This window comes from Staurois parvus, unplaced genomic scaffold (assembly GCF_062004578.1).
Source record: "Staurois parvus isolate SC_StPar_1 unplaced genomic scaffold, SC_StPar_1.0 ptg000137l, whole genome shotgun sequence".
In the NCBI taxonomy this organism is placed as follows: domain Eukaryota; kingdom Metazoa; phylum Chordata; class Amphibia; order Anura; family Ranidae; genus Staurois; species Staurois parvus.
In genome coordinates, this window is record NW_028317933.1 from 10493348 (window position 1) to 10515904 (window position 22557).

General features: G+C 45.0%; 1 protein-coding gene across 1 annotated transcript; it reads right to left on the bottom strand.

Moving 5' to 3' along the window:
- Positions 1 to 1633: 1633 nt before the first annotated feature.
- SRSF6 (serine and arginine rich splicing factor 6) lies at positions 1634 to 21991 on the bottom strand. The gene is made up of 6 exons (XM_089673333.1): positions 21833 to 21991; positions 13159 to 13307; positions 9953 to 10065; positions 5842 to 6044; positions 4180 to 4440; positions 1634 to 3765 (listed from the first exon to the last, which is right to left on the bottom strand). Exons 1-6 carry the CDS (start codon positions 21937 to 21939, stop codon positions 3093 to 3095), a joined length of 1506 nt encoding a protein of 501 aa, XP_089529459.1. The 5' UTR covers positions 21940 to 21991; the 3' UTR covers positions 1634 to 3092.
- Between the last annotated feature and the right edge of the window lie 566 nt (positions 21992 to 22557).

A 22557-nucleotide genomic window follows, 5' to 3' on the forward strand; every position in this document is an offset into this window, starting at 1 on the left:
AGCCGAGAATATTGCACCTTTTCACAATATTCTAATTTTCTGAGATTGTGAATATGGGGTTTTCATGAGCTGTAAGCCATAATCACAATTATGACAAATCACGGCTTGAACTATCTTGCTTTGCATGTAATGAGTCTCTCTCATGTATTAGTTTCACCTTTTAAGTTGCATTACTGAAATAAATGAACTTTTGCACCATATTCTAATTTTTCGAGGTGTGTGTATACACACACTGTATATACATACATATATACACATACACACAGCTCCAAAAAATTAAAGGAACTCCTGAGATATTGTTCTGGTCAGTTAAGTAGCAGAGTGAGTGTTAATCAGTTTCAGCTGCTTTGGTGTTAATGAAATTAACAACAGGTGCACTAGATGGGCAACAAGGCGATGACCCCCAAAACAGGAATGGTTTTACAGGTGGAGGCCACTGACATTTTTTCCCCAACTCATCTTTTATGACTGTTTTTCACTAGCTTTGCATTTGGCTAGGGTCAGTGTCACTACTGGTAGCATGAGGCAATACATGTACCCTACAGAGGTTGCACAGGCAGTCCAACTCCTCCAGGATGGCACAGTCTCAAGAGCATGGAGGAGATTCCAGGAGACAGGCAGTTACGCTAGGAGAGCTGGACAGGACCATAAAAGGTCCTTAAGCCATCAGGTCAGGTATCTGCTCCTTTGTGCAAGGAGAAACAGGATGAGCACTGCCAGAGCCCTACAAACTGACCTCTAGCAGGCCACTGGTGTGAATGACTCTGTCCAAACAATCAAAAACAGACTTCGTGAGGGTGGTCTGAAGGCCCAATGATCTCTAGTGCGCCCTGTACCACTGCCCAGCACCATAGAGCTCTGTTGGCATTTGCCACTGAACACCAAAATTAACAAGTCCTTTTCACAGATGAGCAGGTTCACTCTGAGCACGTGACAGACGTGAAAGGGTCTGGAGAAGCCGTGGAGAACTTATTGCTGCCTGTAATATCATTCAGCATGACCGTTTTGGTGGTGGGTCAGTGATGATCTGGGGAGGCATATCAAATGAGGGTCGCACAGACCTCTACAGGCTAGACCAGGGGTGGGCAAACTTTTTGACTTGAGGGCCGGACCAAGAGTAGATGAATGATGTGTATGTGTCATCCATAGTAAGTATAGTAATTAATCCCCCATAGTAATTCATCCCCCATAGTAATTCATCCCCCATAGTAATTCATCCCCCACAGTACTATTCCCCCCCAAGTAGTAAGCCAAGTCCCCCCTGTGTCAATTCACTTACCTTTGCTCCGCGCGTTCCTCTCGCCGTGTTCCCGCGCCGTTCCGGTCTTCAGGGCAGACTGTGAGAGGAGCCTAGCTCCCCTCACGTTCATCACGCTGCCCCGCCTACACACATCCTGACAGCCAATGTATCACGCTCCGCGGGCTGGATAAAAAGGGCCGCGGGCCGTAGTTTGCCCATTGCTGGGCTAGACAATAGCACCCTAACTGCCATTAGCTATCAGGATACCCCAAGCAGCTAGAGCTATTTTCAAACATGGAAACTATTCCTTATAGGACAATGACCACCCTCTTTCTGAATCAGAAATATGAAAAATATCTTATATTTATTGTATAAAACTTGACAACTGCAAAATGGGTTTGAAAGTTCAGCTTTATTATCTTCACCATGAAAAAGTTAACCACAACACTACATGTTTACATTCTAGGACAGAGTGTGGTCAATCTCTATGCTAGAGACCAATAGAGTACAACCAGAAAAAAAACGAAAAAAAAAAAAACGCTTCATTTGCGCTGCAAAAAATGCACATGTAGAACATCCTAAAAACGTAAACTCTGTCCCAAAACAATACAAACTATTATTTACAATATGAGAGGCTTGAGACTGCAATTTGATAACTGATTTCTATCGAGTAGTTCATGAATATTTTAAACCAATCTCCTATATAATACAAGAGTTTAAGTGGTAGAAAACCTAAAACCAAAAATGTAACCTATTGCAGTTTACTAACCATTAGACGTGATAGCTGCATCAGTGTTTTTTTTACGCTTTCCCCCCCTCTGTGATTTGACCAGTAACACACCTACTGTTAGAGTGCCCCAAATCTGGAGAAATGAGAACAAGGGCACAGCAGCATTGACAGACTGAGGGGAGTGTTTGATGCAGAATAAACACACTAACAAGCTGAATCCAAACTCCAGCTAATGCTTTAGAATCAGTTATAGCAAACACTTCTTTCCTTTTGGAATAAAAGGTTTTACATGAATAAATGAAAGCTGATCATTGTGATCTCTCCTGCCAGTGTTAAATGGTTTGTGTCATCCCTGTAAACAGATACTGGAAGAGAGCTTGTTCTTTTGAAAAAGACTGTCTGGATCAACAGATGAAAAGGGAAGGAAATTAGAAAGACTTATACAGGGTCCACTTAAGTCTTTTTTCGTTCAACCCAGCGGGCTGAAGGGGGGGGGGGAAATAATACCTGGGAGACCACTGTACTAACATAAGTGATAGTGTGGTGATCTACCCTGCTGTGCTATTATATTCTGACAAGAAGGGGGACTCCCCCCACACTGATCAGCGCTGGCAGCCATTGGTTGCCAGTGCTGAATGGATGCCAGTTTTCCAGCATGGCCATGTGACAGAAGATGGTCATAAGACCTGCTTCTGTCAGACAGAGCTGTACACATGGGCCAAACGTCAGCCAATTCCCACTGAAATGCCCATTTTTGGCCCGTGTACCCAGCTTTATAAAGAAAACAAATGCAGCCACATCTAAGAATCAATAAGCTGCTATATAACAAAATGTAGCTTTCGCGTTTAATACCGCTCTAAATCACTGTACTAGGAAACAGCGGAAGGAAGAGCTTCTTGAAGCACCAAAGTTCTCTGGTGCTAGAAGAAACATGCAAGAAAAAAAAATGATATACTTTTTGTATTTACATAGCTTATACTCTTCCTTACCAAACTAACTGGTACAGAACAGTAAGAAGGAACTCCTTCAAATGAACCATCAAATTGTATGCCTATGGTTATAGACTTAAGAGGCTCAGTCCTAAAACAAAAGTATATCAAACTTTTTTCACACTATAGGCTATTATGGGGAGGTAGAACGAGATCTGGAACTGGAAGCAGAGGCTGGGCGTGGAGGAGGAGAAGCAGAGCCCTCTCTGCTGGCAGAGGCTCCCATTGGTGATTGGGACCTGGATCTGGCATCTTCCTTTCCATTTTCTTGTGGAGAAGGAGATCTGGAACGGCTGTGGGAAGACCTTTCCCGCTTAGTAGCTGAATGGCTTCGGGAACGATCCCTTCTGCTTCTGGAACGACTACGGGAACGTTCATGGTCCCCTTTGGACTGACTTCTGGATCTCTCTCTAGACCCCTCCCTGTCTCCCTTTGACTGACTGCGGGATCTGTCTCTGGATCTTTTTTCCTTGGACTGACTACGTGACCTCTCTCTAGACACATCCCTTCTTCCTTTAGACTGCTCCCTCCTTCCTTTAGAACGACTACGAGACCGCTTGCTCTTTGATCGGCTGCTGGAGCGATCACGCTGTCCTTTACTGCGGCTGCTAGACCTCTCACGTTTTGCTTTGGGTCGGCTGCCGGAGCGATCACGTTTCCCTTTAGATCGGCTTCTGGACCTCTTACGCTTTCCTTTGGACCTGCTTCGAGATCGGGATCCGTGCTCTGACTTGGGTTTACTCTTTGAACGAGACTCTCTCTGCTTTGATGGTGATCTTGAGTGTTCTTTGCTCCTGGACCTGGACCTATAATAAAGCACAGCATAGTAATATATATAAGGGGGAGGGGGGGGGACCTACATCAGAAGACAGTCATCCTGCCACATATACTTAAAGCATGCCAGGGAGAGATTTATTCATCTACAGCCACGAAAGGGGCTAGAGGTTTAGTTACGCCAGTTTTCTCAGTAGACAAGTTAAACTTTAGTTCTTAGTCTGTACATGTCCAAATATTGTGTTCATAGTGCTACCATTACTTGCCTGGCTATAATACTTTTGTAGCACAGACGCAAACATGCATGCTGTAAAACAAGGATTAGGACTATACCTGCTTCTTGTTAATGACTGAAGTCTGAGCTTCAATAAGACGGGCAGGGTTAATTACATTTCCCAAAATTGAAAAGAGCGGAAATTTGGTTTGCAATATAAAAAGAACCTTACCTTGACTGACTCTTGGCAGGTGAGTGGGAACGACTGCGTTTTTCTGGAGAACGAGAACGACTTTCTTTAGCTGGGGAACGGGATTGACTATTCTTAGCAGGAGATCTGGAATGGCTCTTGGCTGGTGAATGAGACCTGCTCCGCTTTTCTGGTGAACGGGAACGAGTCTTTTTAGCAGGTGAATGAGAATGACTTCTGGATCGGCTGTGGCTACTGCGTCTACTCCTACTACGAGATCTTCGCCTGCTCCTGGATCGAGACCTAAGGAGAGCAATGCATTTCATAATCATGCACATTTGTATCAAGCTAATAAACAGTCTCTAATAAACTGGATCTGAAATCAAAGTGACTTGCAATTTTAGAGGGCACATCTACAAATCAAAATTGTACCTAGGCTGCACTTTGAAAAAAAAAAAAAAAAAAAGTCTCTCATATGGACTCCTATTAAAGCAAATAACAGTGAACTTTCTGCATCTCAGTGCTCCTGTGCATGGAGTCACATAGCTGCACTTCTACAGTATGAGATCACACAAGGCACTGCTGCCTCTGACTGCTAGTGTCTCAAGATTTACAGTGAAATTTGATTATGTCACTACTATGCTGCTCACCTCTGCTTCCTGGAGGGGAAGCTATACCTGAGGACCTGCAGTGCAAGAATATCCCTACTTTTGCTCTGTTCATTCTGTGAAACTCTTCTCAATTACCATGGTTTCTTGAATATTTCCCTATCAGTCACCACATTACTAGTCATCAGGTGAGGCAGCTGAAATGAAGAAAGCCGGTTTCTACCGAGACTAACACCAAACAGTGCAGAATAGGGCAAGGTAAGTCAGTAGAGGGGGGGAAACAGCTGTAGGGAGATCACAGGTAATATTGGCGACTAGTCCTTTCTTCGACAACTTGCACAGTACAGGTCCTCTAAACCAAATCTGTTAACCTAAAAACAAAAGCGGACAGATTTTTATGACAGAAGAGGCCCCTTTTGTTTCTTCTAATCTCTCTCTTAGCCTGTCAGCATTTAAACTGCCCCCGCATGGCACGTTCAGCATAAATTCACGACAAGGCTATGTGCCAACACTTCTGAACTCCTGTACACATTTTCAGAAGTTACACCATCCAGGCTCAACCAATTAAGTGACTGAACAGCCAGAATCCGGAATGAAGACCAGGAGAAGATGGAAGCACCTGCACCGGACACCACAGAACTAAAACTGAATCGCTTGCAGGGCAAGTCCGCAATGGTGTGTTAATACACTGCACTTATTAGCACATTTTGACTAAAAACTCCTGAGGTGCCAATTTTTCTTTGCAGAGGTTTAATGCTGCTTTAAATATCAGTTTATCACCAGTTACTAAATTAATTTGCAAGAAAATATTTTCAGTTACAAAGGCTAAGGTTAGCAGCAGGGAGATGCTTGCTTTGCTTGAAGAAAATACTGGTGTCCTAAGGTAGAAAGAAACATTTCAAAATCTGAACGAATTCTGATAGATAACAGCACCCTTACATCAAAGTGACAGGATATCTGATCGCAATGAATAAGATCCCAGCATGCAATTTTAGCAGACACAAACACAACTCCGTTCTCCAAAAAAAAAACAATCTGATTTAAAAAGTATCATGTGTACTATACAATCTCTATTGAATCTTGTTCTTGCACTTACCTTGACCTGCTGCCAGAGTAAGACCTCCTGTGACGAGCTTTGCTTTCCACTAGACGAATCTTCCGGCCATTAATTTCAGTGCCATCAAGTTTGTCCAAAGCTCTCTTCATGTCAGAATAGGACCTGAACTCTATGACTCCCTCATTGGTACGTTCCTTGTGTGCATCAGCATATGTAACCTCACCTGCTTGCCTCATAAAATCCTAAAAAGAAGTAAGGAAACTTTGAAATACCAATTTGAAAAATTCAGATATTTTAAAAGCAAAATTTAGGCCACAACTTGCTTCCAACTTTAGGTAGATTGGGTTAGATTTTCTGCTAGATTTTCATTACTGTCAGGGTTGGAGATCTCCCTTCACTGCCTAGGTGACCTCTGAAGTTACATGATTTGCAATACAAGGGATCACAGAACCGGCAGAGAAAGCAAATGTTCATAAGTGATACCTTTCAACGGCCGGGTAAAAACAAGAAAATGGCAAACATTGATCCAATCAGAACACCAGTAAACATAAGTCACTTCCCACAACCATGCTGTACATCTGCTCAGATAGTATGAAATTCATATGAACTGCTTTATACTGCATCTGACAAGATTTTCCCTCCTCCTCTAACTGCATATATTGTTGTACCTGACAAATACAATTATTTCCTTTTAACTAAGCTATACATTAAATGGTGCAATTCCTTAGCATTCTCGGAAATAAATCCTGCAATATATGACCATTTCTCAAGAATCCCTGCAAAAATGATTATGACTGAAATAGTTAAAAATCGGACATTTATACAAATAGAAAGGTTAAACACTTATGAGATGTGACAAATGCTTCAATTAGTCCACTTTAGTGTGGAATCCATTCATTTGTACCCACCAGATACTACTGTTAGTGCCAGAACAACTTGCATTCTCTGAACAAAATTTAACAAATAAATTCACCTTTGGAACATGTTACAGGTTTAGTGTGCAACATACAAGTTCCAGTACCGGCCCCTCTTACCCCCCCTCCCCCGTGGTAGCGGGCAGGAGTTACTCTCCCCCCCAGTCACTCACATTTAAAAAGTATAGCTCTGTGAATGAAGAAACTACATGTCCTGTCTGCCACGTAGTCCTTTGAAAACTACAAGTAGTCTGCTGCAGTGGTAGACAGAACATGTAGTTTCATTTACAGATTGCAGAGCTATACTCCTTTCGAATGTGACAGTGGCTGTGGGGGAGAGCAACTCCTGCCCGCTGTTGAGCACCCTCGTAGTCCACAGACACATCCTCCAGCTTTCAAACTGAAAGCCTGTACAGAGATAAGGGCAGAAGAACTGGAAGATTGCACCGCAATTCACTGATGACGAGTACAATAGTTTGCAGGCTCCTGTAGGAAAAATGGATAGAGAGAAAACAGGTGGCGCACACACCTAGTGCATTATCCAAGGTTTATTGTAGGAATGAAATAATAAAAACATACTCACAGGCGAAGCATGTATCTAAAAAGCATAGAAAAATGACAATGGCCACAACGGCGGGCAAGGTGTTCTCACTGTCAGTGCGGTCAAATGGCTGACAGTGAGAACACCTTGCCCGCCGTTGTGGCCATTGTCATTTTTCTATGCTTTTTAGATACATGCTTCGTCTGAGTATGTTTTTATTATTCTCTCTCTCCTTACAATAAACCTTGGATAATGCACTAGGTGTGTGCGCCACCTGTCTTCTCTCTATCCAGTGGCTGATTTCCCCATCTGAGGGCTGCACCCCTGGAACATTTCCTTTGGTTGTCGCTGTCCTGGTACCCTTGGCTTCCCTTTTGGCTGTGCATATCCTGAGGCGCTGGAGAGTACATACTATATCCTGTAGGAAAAATAACTGCACATTTATTTTCCTGCAAAAAATATGTGCAACAATTTTTTCTGAAAGTTGAACTTCTACTTTACGGCATTTCAAAATAGACAAAGTGAGATACTGTCAATTACCTGCCCCTCTCCTCCCTTGCCCATTCATTGAACTTGCATTCTCTAAACAGAATTCAAGGCAATTTGTGAATGGACAAGGACAGAGTGCACAGACAGTAGTATCTGGTGAGTGCAAGTCAATGAATTCTAGACTGAACTGGACCAAGTGTAGCATTCAACACCTCACAAGACGTAGCTTATTTGTCCCTTATTAAAATGGTTCTAAAGGCTCACGTTTTTTTTTTTCCTTTAACTGCACGCATTCTACAGATGAAGGTAAAAACCCTTGTGTGTAGCAACCCCCCCAGCCTCCCCTGCACTTATCCGTGGTGTACACGAGAATCGATTCTCCGGGGACTCTTGCTCCTGGTTGGCTGAGTCAATCAGTAGAGGAAGGGGGCCGGGCCAAGCCACAGCTGTGTGTGTGACTGGACATGCAGAGCTGCAGCTTGGGAGGCCCCATAGCAAACGGTTTGCTGTGGGGGCACCCAACAGGAGGCGGATCCGGGCTGCCCTGTGCAAAACCACACACAGCAGGTAAGTATAGACAAGTTTTGTTTAAAAAAAACAAAACAAAGCGTTAAGTATCACTTAATTTGTGTAAATGCTTGTGGCTGTTGCTCAGCTTTAACTTAAAAGTTCAACTAAAGGACAAACTTATTTTATTATTTTTAGTTTTGGACAGAGTGGAGATGGATTAGAACACCTATCAACTTTTATTGCTATCTGCACCCTTGTTAGGGAGCCTAAACCTCTTGATTTATCCTGTTTACCATTATCGAAAGTGAAGGTAAAATAAAATCCCACATTTTGGGTTGTGCCCAGAAAAGCAACAGAGGGGAAAACTTCTAATGGAGACACTAGGTCTGGTGTCCCCCAAAGGATTCCCCAATTTGAAGGGATTTACTCATTTCCTGTTTCAGCTGTGGGACAGGAAGTGAAAGTAAATCTCCCCAATGGGACACCGAGGGCTAAAAAAACTGACAGGGGTTATGACCCTCCCATATGCAATCAAAAATGAAAAGTTTTGCCTATAGTTTAACTTTAAGAATGTAACAATTTAGCTAATGAAATAAACTTGGCCAATCAGGGATCACATGAATCGAAACCTCACACAGAGGTCCCGTACAGCGATCGGTGTTCTGCTGTGTCCTCCAGACACAGCGAGCACGGATCGCGTTGCCGCACGCTCCCAGGCAGTGAATGCGGGGGACAGTTTATAAACGGCCACCTGCTTCGGCATTGCTCCCGTCCGGCCGTTTATCTACATGGGCCGGATGGGAAGTGATTAACCTCCCTAGCAGTATGATTATTTCATATTTTTGGTGCTGAAAGCGGTACCACTATTTTGCATGGAAATATGTAGTTTTTTTATTGTAGGCTGTAATTTTTAGGAATAACTCACTGAAATCTGTCCGAACAAGAGTCTAAATCATACATTTAATTCAATAATATAATCAAACCAAAAACACTGAAATTTGAAATATAGCGCCAAGTTCGCACATTGCTGAGCAAAGTCGCAAAATCGTTTTCAGTGTCTGATGACGAATTTCTCCACGAATCATCACTCAATTCTGCAAGTGGTTCTGATTTACTATCGCTGTTCTCTAGCTGGTCTAAACCCGCTTTTGACGTAAAGGTACGCTTTTTGGACGCCATGGACTTTTCTAAGTTTCCAGGCAGAAAGAACAATCAAAATGCAGACAGGGGACAGGACAGAGCAGTAGGGACAAAATATATGTGAAATGGGTTGAAACAGCAATGTTTTACTATGTAAAATCATTTTGAAAAAAAATGACATTTTTTTTAAATTTTCAAATTTCCCGCCGGCGGCGGCGCCCGTACGTCCCGACATCACGGGGACCGGAACACAGGAGGCGGATGCCGGCATCAGATGGAGGAGATGGTCGGGGACGCTGCAGGGGACACATCGCGGGAGCCAAGGACAAGTTAAGTGCTGCAGGGACTCCCTATGCAGCGCCGCATGGTAAGCCCGAGTGTAGCTCGGGGTTACCACTTTTGGTATAGACATTTTACCCCGAGCTACACTCGGGAATACCGCTAGGGAGGTTAAGGAACAAACTAAAAATCTATCCACAGCAGTCTAAATGTGTAACTATAAATGAAGCGTGCTTTGTGTGCTAATTTTCCTCTTGAAGAGGACAGCAATACCAACCTTAAGATCTTGCCAACTGCAGCGACTGGAGAGGTTCTCCACGATAAGTCTAAACTCTGTGCGCACTGGAGGTCCATATTTATCCCTGCCGGATCTCTGACTCCTGTAACCACCTTTGTTGCACATGGAAAGCAAAGTCAGGTCTTCATTGAATATTTACAGTTCAACAACTAAATCTTTTTGGGAGGGCTTTAAATAAAACTAGGTAGGATAGGATATATTTTACATAAAAACCTCCTTTGAAGCCGTGACTTTGGCCAATAATAAGCAGAAGAAACATTTACTCCTTTGCTCTGCTGTTTTAAGAAGGAGCCTGTTTAGTGAGTGCCCTCAACCAAACTTATCAACAGGACATAAATTATGACATAACAAAGTTTAACTTATGTACATGCATGTTCTACAAAGAATTTACAAGTTTTGCCAGTCACATTATTTATATTAAGGCAGGAGGTATAAGAAAAGTGGTACTTGGAAGCACACGCAAGGGAGTCACCTAATCCAGTTTAAAGCCGTTTCATCTAACCCTTTTAATCCTCACCATCACCCTGCGTCTAATGGCAATAGGCTGCTGTCGTCATGGCTTCCGGTAAGGTCAGCCAAAGGGTCATAGGGCAAGGGTCACACAATGTTTGGAAAGGCCAACCAGGAAAGGCAGTCATCTTAAGCCTCAATGGTCTCAGCCCCCACTGGTCTCTTTCAAATTGAAACATCAAGGACGGTTAAAAAAGGATTTTGGAATTCGACATGCAAAAAGGTTAAGAATATACAAGTTAAACATAACAATCATAATACAAGCAGTTTGCATAAAACTCTACTTCACCATAAAAACCAAATCATAACCGCTGTGTTTTTCCACCCACCCCCCACTTTCTAATGCTTTTCTTTGAAAAAAGAAACCTGTGCTGCCAGAGGTGTAAAACCACCGCCAACACCACAGGATCAATCACTGCATCATTTCACATGTTTTTAAAGACACTTTGGCTAAAACTGAAAAAGACCGTGTCTGCAGGTAGCCCCAGCCCCCTCCAGTATAAAGGCTACTTTCACACTGATCCGCAGCAAAAACACATCTGTGGTTTTGCCCCGTTTTACCACGTTTGCGGTGCGTTTTTTTCTTACAGGACATCGGCTAAAAAAACCGCACCAAACACGCAATGCAGGTGCGTTTTTGACATATTTTTCATGGACTTCAATGGGGAGGTGCGTTTTTTTTCCTCTGCACCAAGCAGGATTAAAAAAAAAAAAACCGGACCCTCAGCAGATCAGTGTGAAGTTTCATAAAAATACATGGTCACATTTTTCTTTCACGCAAAAGTGGAACAAAAACGGATCAGTGTGAAAGCAGCCTTAAGACTCCAGCACCACCGGATTTCATGTTCATTAGACTTCTGGGAAGTCGTGCTCGGATTGAGCTTCCAACTACCAGACTCAAATGCAGTCACATGGGGTGAAGGTAGGTGCAATAATATCCCCCTATCGAAACTCCGACACCCAGCTGTCAGAGGTTGAACAGGCAGGGATGCTGTAGCAGGAGGTAGAAAGGGAGCACAACTACGTGTAAAAGATGGATGGGATGCTATCCGCAAACACCGTCACTTTGCCATTATTTGGCAAGTTATGGTTTATCATTAAAATGTATCTAAAGCCAATTTATTTTGAATAGTATTCGATTGTTTGGAACCAGGTTTTGCAGACTGTACCTGCTTAGAAAATGCAGTTCCAGTTCCCCTGGACACTAACGTCACCAGGCGTGAAAGGAGCCAAAACATAAAAATTGAGCCGTCAATAGGCAAGGAGAAATCTTTTAATTAGGGTACCAGTTCCATGACACCTATCCAAATATATGGAGAGATTTCCTCTCACTTTCTGCTCTTTTTACAAGACAGACCAGCAAGCAGTGAAGGGAAATTTCCCCAATGGGACAGACTGGGGAAAAAAAACAAAACAAAAAAAAAAAAAAACACAAAAGGATCCAACACTACTCTATTCAAAATGTGAAAAGTTTTGGCTTTAGATATACCGAAAAGTTCAAAAAGCATATATACTACTTTGAAAAGCATGTAATGAAAAGCAGCACACAGTAAACATTTGGACAGAAACTTTGCCTGTCAAACCAGCTACCACTGAAGCAGTATTGTGATATTCTGCATCTTAAATGCAAAAGAACCTACAGATTATGAAGTATATTGGACTGGAGTTCATTTGCATTGCAGAATGCCAAATCTGGGTAGCAGCACACACAGTGCAGATTAACATAGGTTTCACTCAAAGTGGGAGTGCACTTTACCCAGCTAATCTGCAGCAATGACAAAATAAAAAAGCATAAGCCAACAAGGTGAAGCAAACTGCATTTTATTCTTCACAGCATATGAAAAGCACAACAATGTTTACTTTGATCTACAATACTTTAAAAACAAAAAAAATATTCCAAATATTATCTGGTAAACTCCAAACTAGTTCAATTATTTGGAACTGTATTAAAATATATCTAAAAGCAAACTTTTTTTTGTTTGTTTGGATAGAGAGGGATTAGAACACCTTTTTATGGTGGCTGTGCCCATGTTAGTTCGATTCATCCTCCATTTGTCCTGGTGACCATTCTCACTGAACGTGAAAGAAAATCAACTTTGGGTTGTCACCAGAACCGGAATAGAGGGAAACCTTCAAATGGGAACCAAAAGTTCTGGTGACCCTGGTCACAAAAAGGGATTCCCTCCACTTGAGGGATATCCACACTTCCTGTTTTGGCTACCAGACAGCAAGTGAAGGGAAATCTCCACAATGGGACACAAATGTCCAGAAATATTAAAGGGGGTATTAAACAGGCCCCCTACTCTATCCAAAATGAAAAAAAAAAGTTTTGCCTTTAGTTCTACTTTAAATGTTGTATCAAAGGTTTAAAAGCACAAATTATACGAGATACAGCCCTTTACAGATTACAGAATTAGAAAGACCTGTTTATCAGTTTTTTATGTGCGGTTAGCAAGTATCTGCTAGTTGAGTATTTCAAAAAAAGTAGATTAGTAGCCAACCTTTAATTTAAAGATTACTTCAACTGCTATGGTAAGCTAAAGATTCCTTTATGCTGGATGATCTGACTATTTACAGCCTCTCTAGCTTGGATATCTGGCAAAGCAACAGCTCAACCTGATCATTACTCAATAGTTCAATCCCCAAACGCTGCCGCCAAAATAGGTAATGCTTACTGCGATTTCCAAAACTGTATCCTTCCCTGTCCCGTCGAGGTCCTCGGGCATGTTCAACAATCACACGCTCCCCACACAGGTCTTTCCCATTTAACTCGTACACGGCATCGTCAGCATCACGCGAGTCTTCAAACTCTACAAACCCATACCTGAAAAAAATAAATAAAAAAAGGATCAATTTTAGGCTTAACCTGTTAAATCTCAAACTGATGACAATGACTACTAATAAAGTACTGCCAATGGCATGTCAAAGCCCAACTACAGTGAGGTAAAAAGTCTACATTGACCACCCGCCTCTAACAAGCCTCAATCTCAGTTTATGTTTCTAACATCCAATACCTTAATTCACAGTCCCAGGATCTTTCTCCCCACTGATGATTCTGGAAACCGTTCCTTGGCTACTCGTTACCCACTAATCAAAATCATCCTTAGTGAAGGACCAGCATCCTTGTAATCAGGATAAACTGTGGTCACGGTTAGACGTGCCTGCCCGGACTGCAGTGCTCAAGAGTGGAAGACTGGTGTGGCAGATGAGGGTGAACACCGGATGTTCGAACCCTTATAAAAAGCAAAACATAAGGAGAGGCAATCTTGATTTTTATCATTCGTACCTGACCATTGTCCAGCTGTAAATCCCACTGTTTATAGCCAGTTCAGCTGCAGCCATTTTCATCTATTTGTACAGTTACAAGTGACAAACTGCCTGTCTGATTTTAGTATAAACTTATTAGTGGGAAAATGTTGTTTCTCATGGGGAAATCTCTGCAGCCAATAGTGTTTACAGACAGCAGCAGGAGGTAAAGCACGCCGTCAGTTTGTACAATGCAGCTGCGCCATCTTATCAAATCTTTCCTCCAGTGACAGCCAAGTATTCTTACTTGCTACTTTACATGCAGATGAATAAAGCTGGGCTCACATGTACAGTTGTCTCATTCAACCAGTGGATTGAAGGAAAAATACTGACAGATCCACGAATCAACACAAGCAATGTAGATGCAAGGGTCTCTTCTGTTCTATTGTATTCTCACAAGGAAGACATCTGCCCCCCTTCCCCATCAGAATACACAGACCAGCGCTTGCAGCCACTAGGTTTATTGCAGCCACTGGGTGTTCTGGGTGTGATTGTTCTGCAGACAGGTCTAAAGATGGCTTTAGGCAGAAAATGTAATAGCAATAAGGTATGAACAAAGTTTTTAAAAACAGAAGTGACCAAAAATTTTTAAAGCGCCCTCCACCCAATAAATGTAAACACATAAATCAAGTGCAGTTATGTATGAAAATTAAGATCGTGTCACACCGCCCACACTGCCAGGCCACACCGCCCACACTGCCAGGCCACACCGCCCACACTGCCAGGCCACACCGCCAGGCCACACCGCCCACACTGCCAGGCCACACCGCCCACACTGCCAGGCCACACCGCCAGGCCACACCGCCCACACTGCCAGGCCACACCGCCCACACTGCCAGGCCACACCGCCAGGCCACACCGCCAGGCCACACCGCCAGGCCACACCGCCAGGCCACACCGTCCACACCGCCAGGCCACACCGTCCACACCGCCATGCCACACCGTCCACACCGCCATGCCACACCGTCCACACCGCCATGCCACACCGTCCACACCGCCATGCCACACCGTCCACACCGCCATGCCACACCGTCCACACCGCCATGCCACACCGTCCACACCGCCATGCCACACCGTCCACACCGCCATGCCACACCGTCCACACCGCCATGCCACACCGTCCACACCGCCATGCCACACCGTCCACACCGCCATGCCACACCGTCCACACTGCCATGCCACACCGTCCACACTGCCATGCCACACCGTCCACACTGCCATGCCACACCGTCCACACTGCCATGCCACACCGTCCACACTGCCATGCCACACCGTCTACACTGCCATGCCACACCGTCTACACTGCCATGCCACACCGTCTACACTGCCATGCTACACCGTCTATACTGCCATGCCACACCGTCTATACTGCCATGCACGGCTGCCGTCAATAATTCTATGGCAATTTTTCCATGGATAAAGCTAAATTTATGCCCTGTTAAGGGTGACCTATGGATAACTTTGCACATTGAGGTTTGTTGCCGTTTTAAAGGTCCGAGCAATTTTAAGTCTTGAGCTGTTGGACAGACATTTATTCAATGCAATCTCATCTCTTAGATCTTACTAAAAAATGGAAAGCATTATATTTGCATATACTAAAATTAAACTGTGTATTTTCTTAATTTCATAAAATAGGTACTTGATAAACTGATGTACTAATATGTGAATATACTCAATATAGGTTTACTTTAAAGTGTATTTCCACTTTTGCAGCAAAATTTGAGAAAACCCCACTATGTTATTTCCGCCAACACAGCTCCACGTTCTGTGAATGAACGCCTACAATTACCAACAGCCACTGCGACTGACAGGCTGTAGTTCTCAATGAACTGCGAGGGCGCTGGTGAGGATTCTCGTAATCCATTGAACTTCCTTGACTTGAGTAACTGCTTGCCCATATCGGAGGTACAGCCAGACAGTATACTGAGACTGCAAGAGCCTGACATTGCACCCATGATCTGCTGATCATGGGTGCAATGTTTTACAGTCTCAAGAAAAAAATGCTAATTTTTACCTGCAAAAAAGTGCTTTTTTTTTTACAGGTGAACTTGTTACCAGGGAGTGGGGGGAGTTCTTTTGTTGGTATATCACATCCAGTGTGCACATATTTAAAGGGCTAAACCCAACGGCAACAAAATATCCTAGAAGCACTGTACCAGTGTGCATGTTTACCTATCTTGTGGAGCCTCCCCAAACCCAAAGCATCCCAAGCACCATCACCTAAACCTGCACCTTACAACCAACCCGTAACTCTGAAATATAGTCTCAGCCAATGCGGAGGTAGAGGAGACAAAAGGGACAAACTGTAGTTGCTGTTCAGGAATTGAATGGTGGTGGATCCCAGTAATGTGTGCTTCAAGGAAACTACATTGCATGAAATCCCACGAACAGCATTCAAAGAGGACCTAAAACTATTTCATTGGTGCAATCTGCATGGTGCTGCACAGGTCATTGTACTGGACATGTGAACAGATAGGACAAAAGCCATTTGAGGGCTTGAAGAAGACAATGCAAATCGACCACCTCTGAATCCCATATAAAGAAAGACTTTTGCGCATAAGCCCAGAGTCACTGTAGGCCACATACATAAAAGTCCAAAACAGAAAGCCGGCAACCCGGTAAACGCCACAATTAAATATCCATTTATTACAACACAGATAGAATGCAACCAAAAGACCTGTGTGTTTCAGTCCAAAATGGCCTTAGAGGAGAAGTATGCGCAAAGCTCTTTAAGCCATACCTCTCTCATGGATCAAAGGAGTGTCAGCTGATAAAGCCTGCTGTCAGCTGATGTCAGAGCTGGTCCAGGCACCGCAAGGATTCCGACAATGTCGGGATTCTGCCCAGATGCCTGGCCGGCAGCAGAAAGCAAAGAACTTGAGCCAGCTGTTCCTGCCCTCTCACACCGGAGTAGAGCACTAAATGTCACTCTGTGCTCAAGAGTGGACCTGAGAGATCAGCTGTCTTTGATCACTCACTTCTCATCATAGAACTGTCAGGGGACAGCTCTAGGAGAGTACGTATGTTTTTTGGATTTCCATTCTTCTTTCAATCATGGCTGACATCTAAACTCATACAGTTAGGTCCATATATATTTGGACATAGGCACAATTTTAGTTTTTTTCAGGTATTTACCAAAACATATTCAAGCTATAGTTCCATAATGGATATGGGCTGAAAGTGCACACTCAGGTTTAATTTGAGGGTATGTACATCCAAATTGGAGGAAGGGTTAAGGAATGTCTTTGCTAAAAGAAAAATCCCAATACGTGAATGTTATAGCATTTATAAATGGCGGTAGATACTGGAATTTTTTTTTTAACTAGTAATAGCACCAATCAGCGACTTATAGCAGGACTGTGGCGGCTATTCTGACACTGGAGGGAACCGACTTGGTGTCACGGACATCCCCAGTGACACCAATACAGTGATCAGTGCTTAAAAAAAACACTGACACTAAGGGCACTGCGCAGGAAGGGGTTAACATGAGGGACAATCAAAGGGTTAACTGTGTGCTGTTTCACAGTAAGCTATGTGTGCGCTTCACTATAATCACACTGCTTTGCATGGCTGTGCACAGCCATCCAATGCAGAATGCACGAGATGACAGGGAGGAGAACTGTATTGTTTACATACTGTTCTCCCTCCCTGTCGAAGATACTTGGCAATCACTGGGCGCCAGCGAGTAATCACCGGCGGGGACCCAGCGATTGACAGCCGTGGCCGCAAATGGTGGTGTGGGTATATATATACACGTGACTTTGCACAACCAATTTGTCCATTCAACCCCTGCAAAGAAAACCTGCACCACCATTCGAAAATATAGACTGGATTCTCCTTTTTTTCTGGCAGGCCCACCGATGTTGACTGTACCTGATCCCACAACTTTAACAAATAACCAAGAAACAAGCCTGAAATATGTAAGGAAAAAAAGTCCAATGGGGCAATTACAAATGACTTAACAGGGGTGCGTGCCCCTCTGCACCAAAGGCTACTTGACTAAAATAGAACTTAATTACATCATTTAAAAAGTATATCTGAAGAAAAGCCATTGTACATACCTACAAGGTGAGGAAACAAAACAGTTTACACACCTAGAGAGCAATCCATATCTATATGGGCATGTCTTGTACCTAAGGTATATGTTGTGTTTAGGATAGCATACTATTCTCTCACTGAAGCAATACACTACTAGAAATCATCTATAACGGGGGTAGGCCAACCTTAGAGAGGTGATCTACCTGAACATGGAAGAAGTCCAAGATTACTGGGCACGGTGTCGCCTCCTCACACTTGATTCAAACCACTAATTGTCGTACTACCATGTTGCAATTGCTTGCATTGCACGCAGGGTGGATTTGATTTAAATCACTAGTGAAAAGGCTCGATTTAAATACATTTTTAAAAGAGCAATTATCACCTCTGTCCCGCAGCGGCGCCTCCTCTGACCCGCAGTTGACTCACCGACAGTCCCATTCACTTTAATGGGACAGCTGGTGATGTGGCAGCTACACAAGGTGACGGACGTGGCGGCAAGCCCACACTGCGATCTACCAGTCACCTGGCCGCGATCTACTAGTTGCAGGCCCCGAATCTGGGATATGTAATGCAGGTATGCATTACATATCCCAGATTGTATGCATCATCGCAGATATGTATGCATCATCGCACATGCGTCCTTCTACAACATTCGGAACCAGCTGAGGATCGCCATCTAGTGAATAGAGCATTGTTTGCCCACTAGATGGCGATCCTCAGCTGGTTCTAAATGGTATAGAAGTGTGCATGCGTGGTGATGCAGCATGCGTCATGGCGCACGCAATGATGTCATGTGCTTGGCAGACCAGTCTATAAACAGGAGAATTGGACGCCATTTCCATTTGCCATGCGACTACACATCTTTCTTTAGCTCACCATTTGAATTCACTTTACTTACCTCTGACCTAGGTCCATTGAAGGAGTGAAACACGTTAGGTTCCTGCAAATTTCAGTGCACGTTTTCTTTTTGGATCACATGTAATGTTTTCTTTACCATGACATTTTGGGGTGGAAGAATACCCCACATTTAAGGGGATACAGATGTGATCATTCCTAGAGATGTATTTTGTGGATATGTGGCCTGCTTTGTATCCACATGGATAGTGTAGTGGTGTTTTGTATCCACATGGATGGGTGTACCCGCATTACATATCAGATGATTCCTAGTAAGGTAGTGTATTGCTTCAGTGAGAGAGACTAGTATACCATCATAAAATCAACATATACCTTAGGTACAAGACATGCCCATATGGATAAAGATTTCATAGAAACCCAGGGACCAAATTCTGGCTCTGAGCCATGCATGTTTTACACACACAATTTGTGACGCAACAATTGTGCCAATGGTACAGGATGTCCCTGAAGACACTAGTAACACTGCCTTCCCAGGGAGCATCTGTGCAGCAAGGACTACGTCACATGTGACTGCAGGGGAACCAAGTAGATGTAAAAAGATAAACCTTTTTTTTTAATCCGCATTGGACGATTTCACACCTGGAATGCATGTGATGTGAATTTGGAAACAGAGGGAAAGGTCTGCTTCATGTAAGCACCCCACCCACCGTCCTCTGCTCAACTTATGCATGCAAATGTATTAAAGGGATAAGCAAGCCATACATGATATAATCTTCTCTTTCCACCATGGGTGGATGATATTGATGGGGGAATCCCTCTCGCAAAGCAAAACAAAATGATCACAGCTAGCTGCTACAGCCACTGGCAGTAACCTGGTTGTACTGAGGTCGATCGATGCCTTTCCAAAGATGGATCGAATCTTGGCTGAACCAGCTGAGATTCCATCTATGGCTGGCTTAAGTTCACCTGTACAAAAAAACTGCCCATGCAGATAAAGTGTCTGTAGAGAAAAACAAACCATATAGTGGAATAATGCCCTCGCTATAGGTGTAGGCCTTTTATGCACCTCCCGAGGCCTGACTGCAATACTCCCAGGATGTTGCTAAGTGAGGCCCGGTCATTACTGCTCAGAGCTACTGCATCAGGAGAGAGAGCATGTGAGGGGATGGAATCAGACGCAGCTCAGTCCTGTGATGGAGGAGGAGAGCAGTAATGAGTAGGCCTCATTTAGCCATGTCCTGGGAGTATTCAAGTCAGGCTTTGGGAGGTCAGTGGCTTACACCTATAGCAAGGGCAACTTTAGTCCTAGCTGAACAGTTTGTTATCTACAGGAACCCCTTATCTGCATAGGCAGGTTTTAGAAAGGTGAACTAACCCTATAAAGCAAACCTCGTCCCTCCCTATCTACTCTCCAGCATTTACACCTTTCACCCAACTGGACTTTTTTTGTCAGGGGGGTCCAAGGATACAGACTTATGGAATACTGATATCATGAATTCCAGTAGACTGCAAGACACTGCACAGCGCAAGTGCTGGGACTGGCAGCAAGAACATGGAAAAGAACCCCCCCCCCCTCCAGGCAGCAAAGCAGGGATAGGGTGTGCTAATACATATCTCTAGAGATCCTAACTTACATCAGGGTCCCCCCAATCACAATCCCCCCCTCACACCATGGTCCCCTTAGTGGTTCTTCCCTTACACCGGGGTCCCCATCACAATCCCCCCTTACACCAGGGTCTCCATCAGAGACCCCCGCCATGGTCTCCATCAGAGACCTGCCCCCCCATCGCAATCACCCCTCACTCCAGGGTCCCCTCAGAGAGACCCCCCCCCATCACACCAGGGTCCCTTCAGAGAGACCCCCCCCATCACACCAGGGTCCCCTTAGAGAGACCCCCCATCACACCCCCCTCACACCATGGTCCCCATCAGAGACCTGCCCCCATCGCAATCACCCCTCACACCAGGGTCCCCTCAGAGAGGCCCCCATCACAATCCCCTCTAACACCAGGGTCCCCATCAAAGAACACCCCCATCACAATCCCCCCTTACACCAGGGTCTCCATCAGAGACCTGCCCCCCCCCCCCCCCATCACAATCACCCCTCACACCAGGGTCCCCAAAAATCCCCCCCCTCACAATCCCCCTAACACCATGGTCCCCATCAAAGAACACCCCCATCACAATCCCCCCTTACACCAGGGTCTCCATCAGAGACCTGCCCCCCCATCGCAATCACCCCTCACATCAGGGTCCCCAAAGACTCCCCCATCACACCAGGGTCCCCATCAAAGAACACCCCCATCACAATTCCCTCTTACACCAGTGTTCCCATCAGAGTTGTACCCCCCCCACCCCATGGGATTTTATTTCAGGTACTTCTATAGAGCCGTCAATTTACGCAGCACTCTACATATATATATAGTACATTCACATCAGTCCCTAACCCTCAAGGGGCGTACAATCTAAGGTCCCTAACTCACATTCATACATACACATACTAGGGACAATTTAGACAGGATCCAATTAATCTACCAGCATGTCTTTGGAGTGTGGGAGGAAACCGGAGTACCCGGAGGAAACCCACGCAGGCACAGGGAGAACATGCAAACTCCAGGCAGGTGGTGCCATGGTTGGGATTCGAACCGACGACCCTAGTACTGCCAGGCAGAAGTGCTAACCATTCAGCCACTGTGCTGTCCTCAACCTCCACGGTGCAGGTGTGTTTCCAGCACACAGTCCAGCCGCTCAGGGATGATGGATGAATGGAGGACATTCCTCCTGTGTAGGCAGCCTGCCCCGGATGTACACAATCCCCAACAACGTGCTCTTCGTGGATTCTTGGCCTGGAGGCCAGTAGTGCCCGGCGCGGTGCATTGTGGGAGGATCCCCGGGAGTCCGCACGTGCCTGCAACGAGTGGGCGGTGATGTCACGACCAACACAATGGCTTCCATTTTGAGTCAGAAGCCCACCACAGATCATAGCTCCCCTCATCCCACACCGACCACCTCGGAATATTCAATCACCCCGTTATCCCTTCCCCACCACAAAATGGCGGAAACCGTGCATTCCGGCGGGAGAGGCCGCGCGCCTCCAGACCCCACAACCCTCTGGCCTCGCAGCGTTCACTACGGCCAGCGCCATCTTACCCGTTCTTCAGATCCACTTCCAGCAGCTTCCCGTAGCCTCCGAAGAACCTCTGGATGTCTTTCTCCCGGACGTGGTAGCTGAGTCTCCCGATGTACACACGCGGCATGGCGAAGCAAGAAGAAGATGGCGGCCTCAGCTCCGCAGCAGAGTGACGCGACAAAGGCGGGAGGGAGGCTTTATAAACTACGGGGGCGTGTCCCCGGAGGGGGCGGAGAATGTGCTGCCCGGAGAATGGAAGCGAGATCTGCCATCCCCGCCCCCCTCCTCTGTGTGTGTGTGTGGACACGTGGACGGAGAGAGTGGGGGGTGGGGGAGTCTGTGCTCCCGGGACGAGGTGTAGGAGGGCAGCTCTGGATATGTGGATCGGGGTCATGGCCGTCACTGCACCCCCCAAAGAGGCGCTGACTCGTAATCCCTCCTTCTCTGTATATTCACAACTTCCATTTTTATCAATGCTTTCACACAACATTCACCCAGGAGAATGACATTTGTATAACTGGGGGTCCCCGAACAATTCAGTAACGAAAATAAACTTTCATCAAATAAGCCGCCCTAACATAAGGGTCCTTATCAGAGTCCATCTTAGATCAGAGCCCCCCCCCTTTATGTCAGAATTTATAACAGGGTCCCCATTTATATAACTGTCCCTATTTACATTATGATCACCATCAAAGCCCCCCTACATCAGGGCCCACATTACATCAGTGGCCCATCAAAGCCCCCT

Bases quoted from the DNA above. Each gene is read 5' to 3' on its own strand.
- SRSF6 (XM_089673333.1), bottom strand. From the start codon at position 21,939: ATGCCGCGTGTGTACATCGGGAGACTCAGCTACCACGTCCGGGAGAAA. The intron at 10,066-13,158 runs GTAAGCATTACC...TGTGCAACAAAG, and splicing joins ATACAGTTTTGGAAATCGCA to GTGGTTACAGGAGTCAGAGA. The intron at 4,441-5,841 runs GTAAGTGCAAGA...TGCTCTCCTTAG, and splicing joins TACTCTGGCAGCAGGTCAAG to GTCTCGATCCAGGAGCAGGC.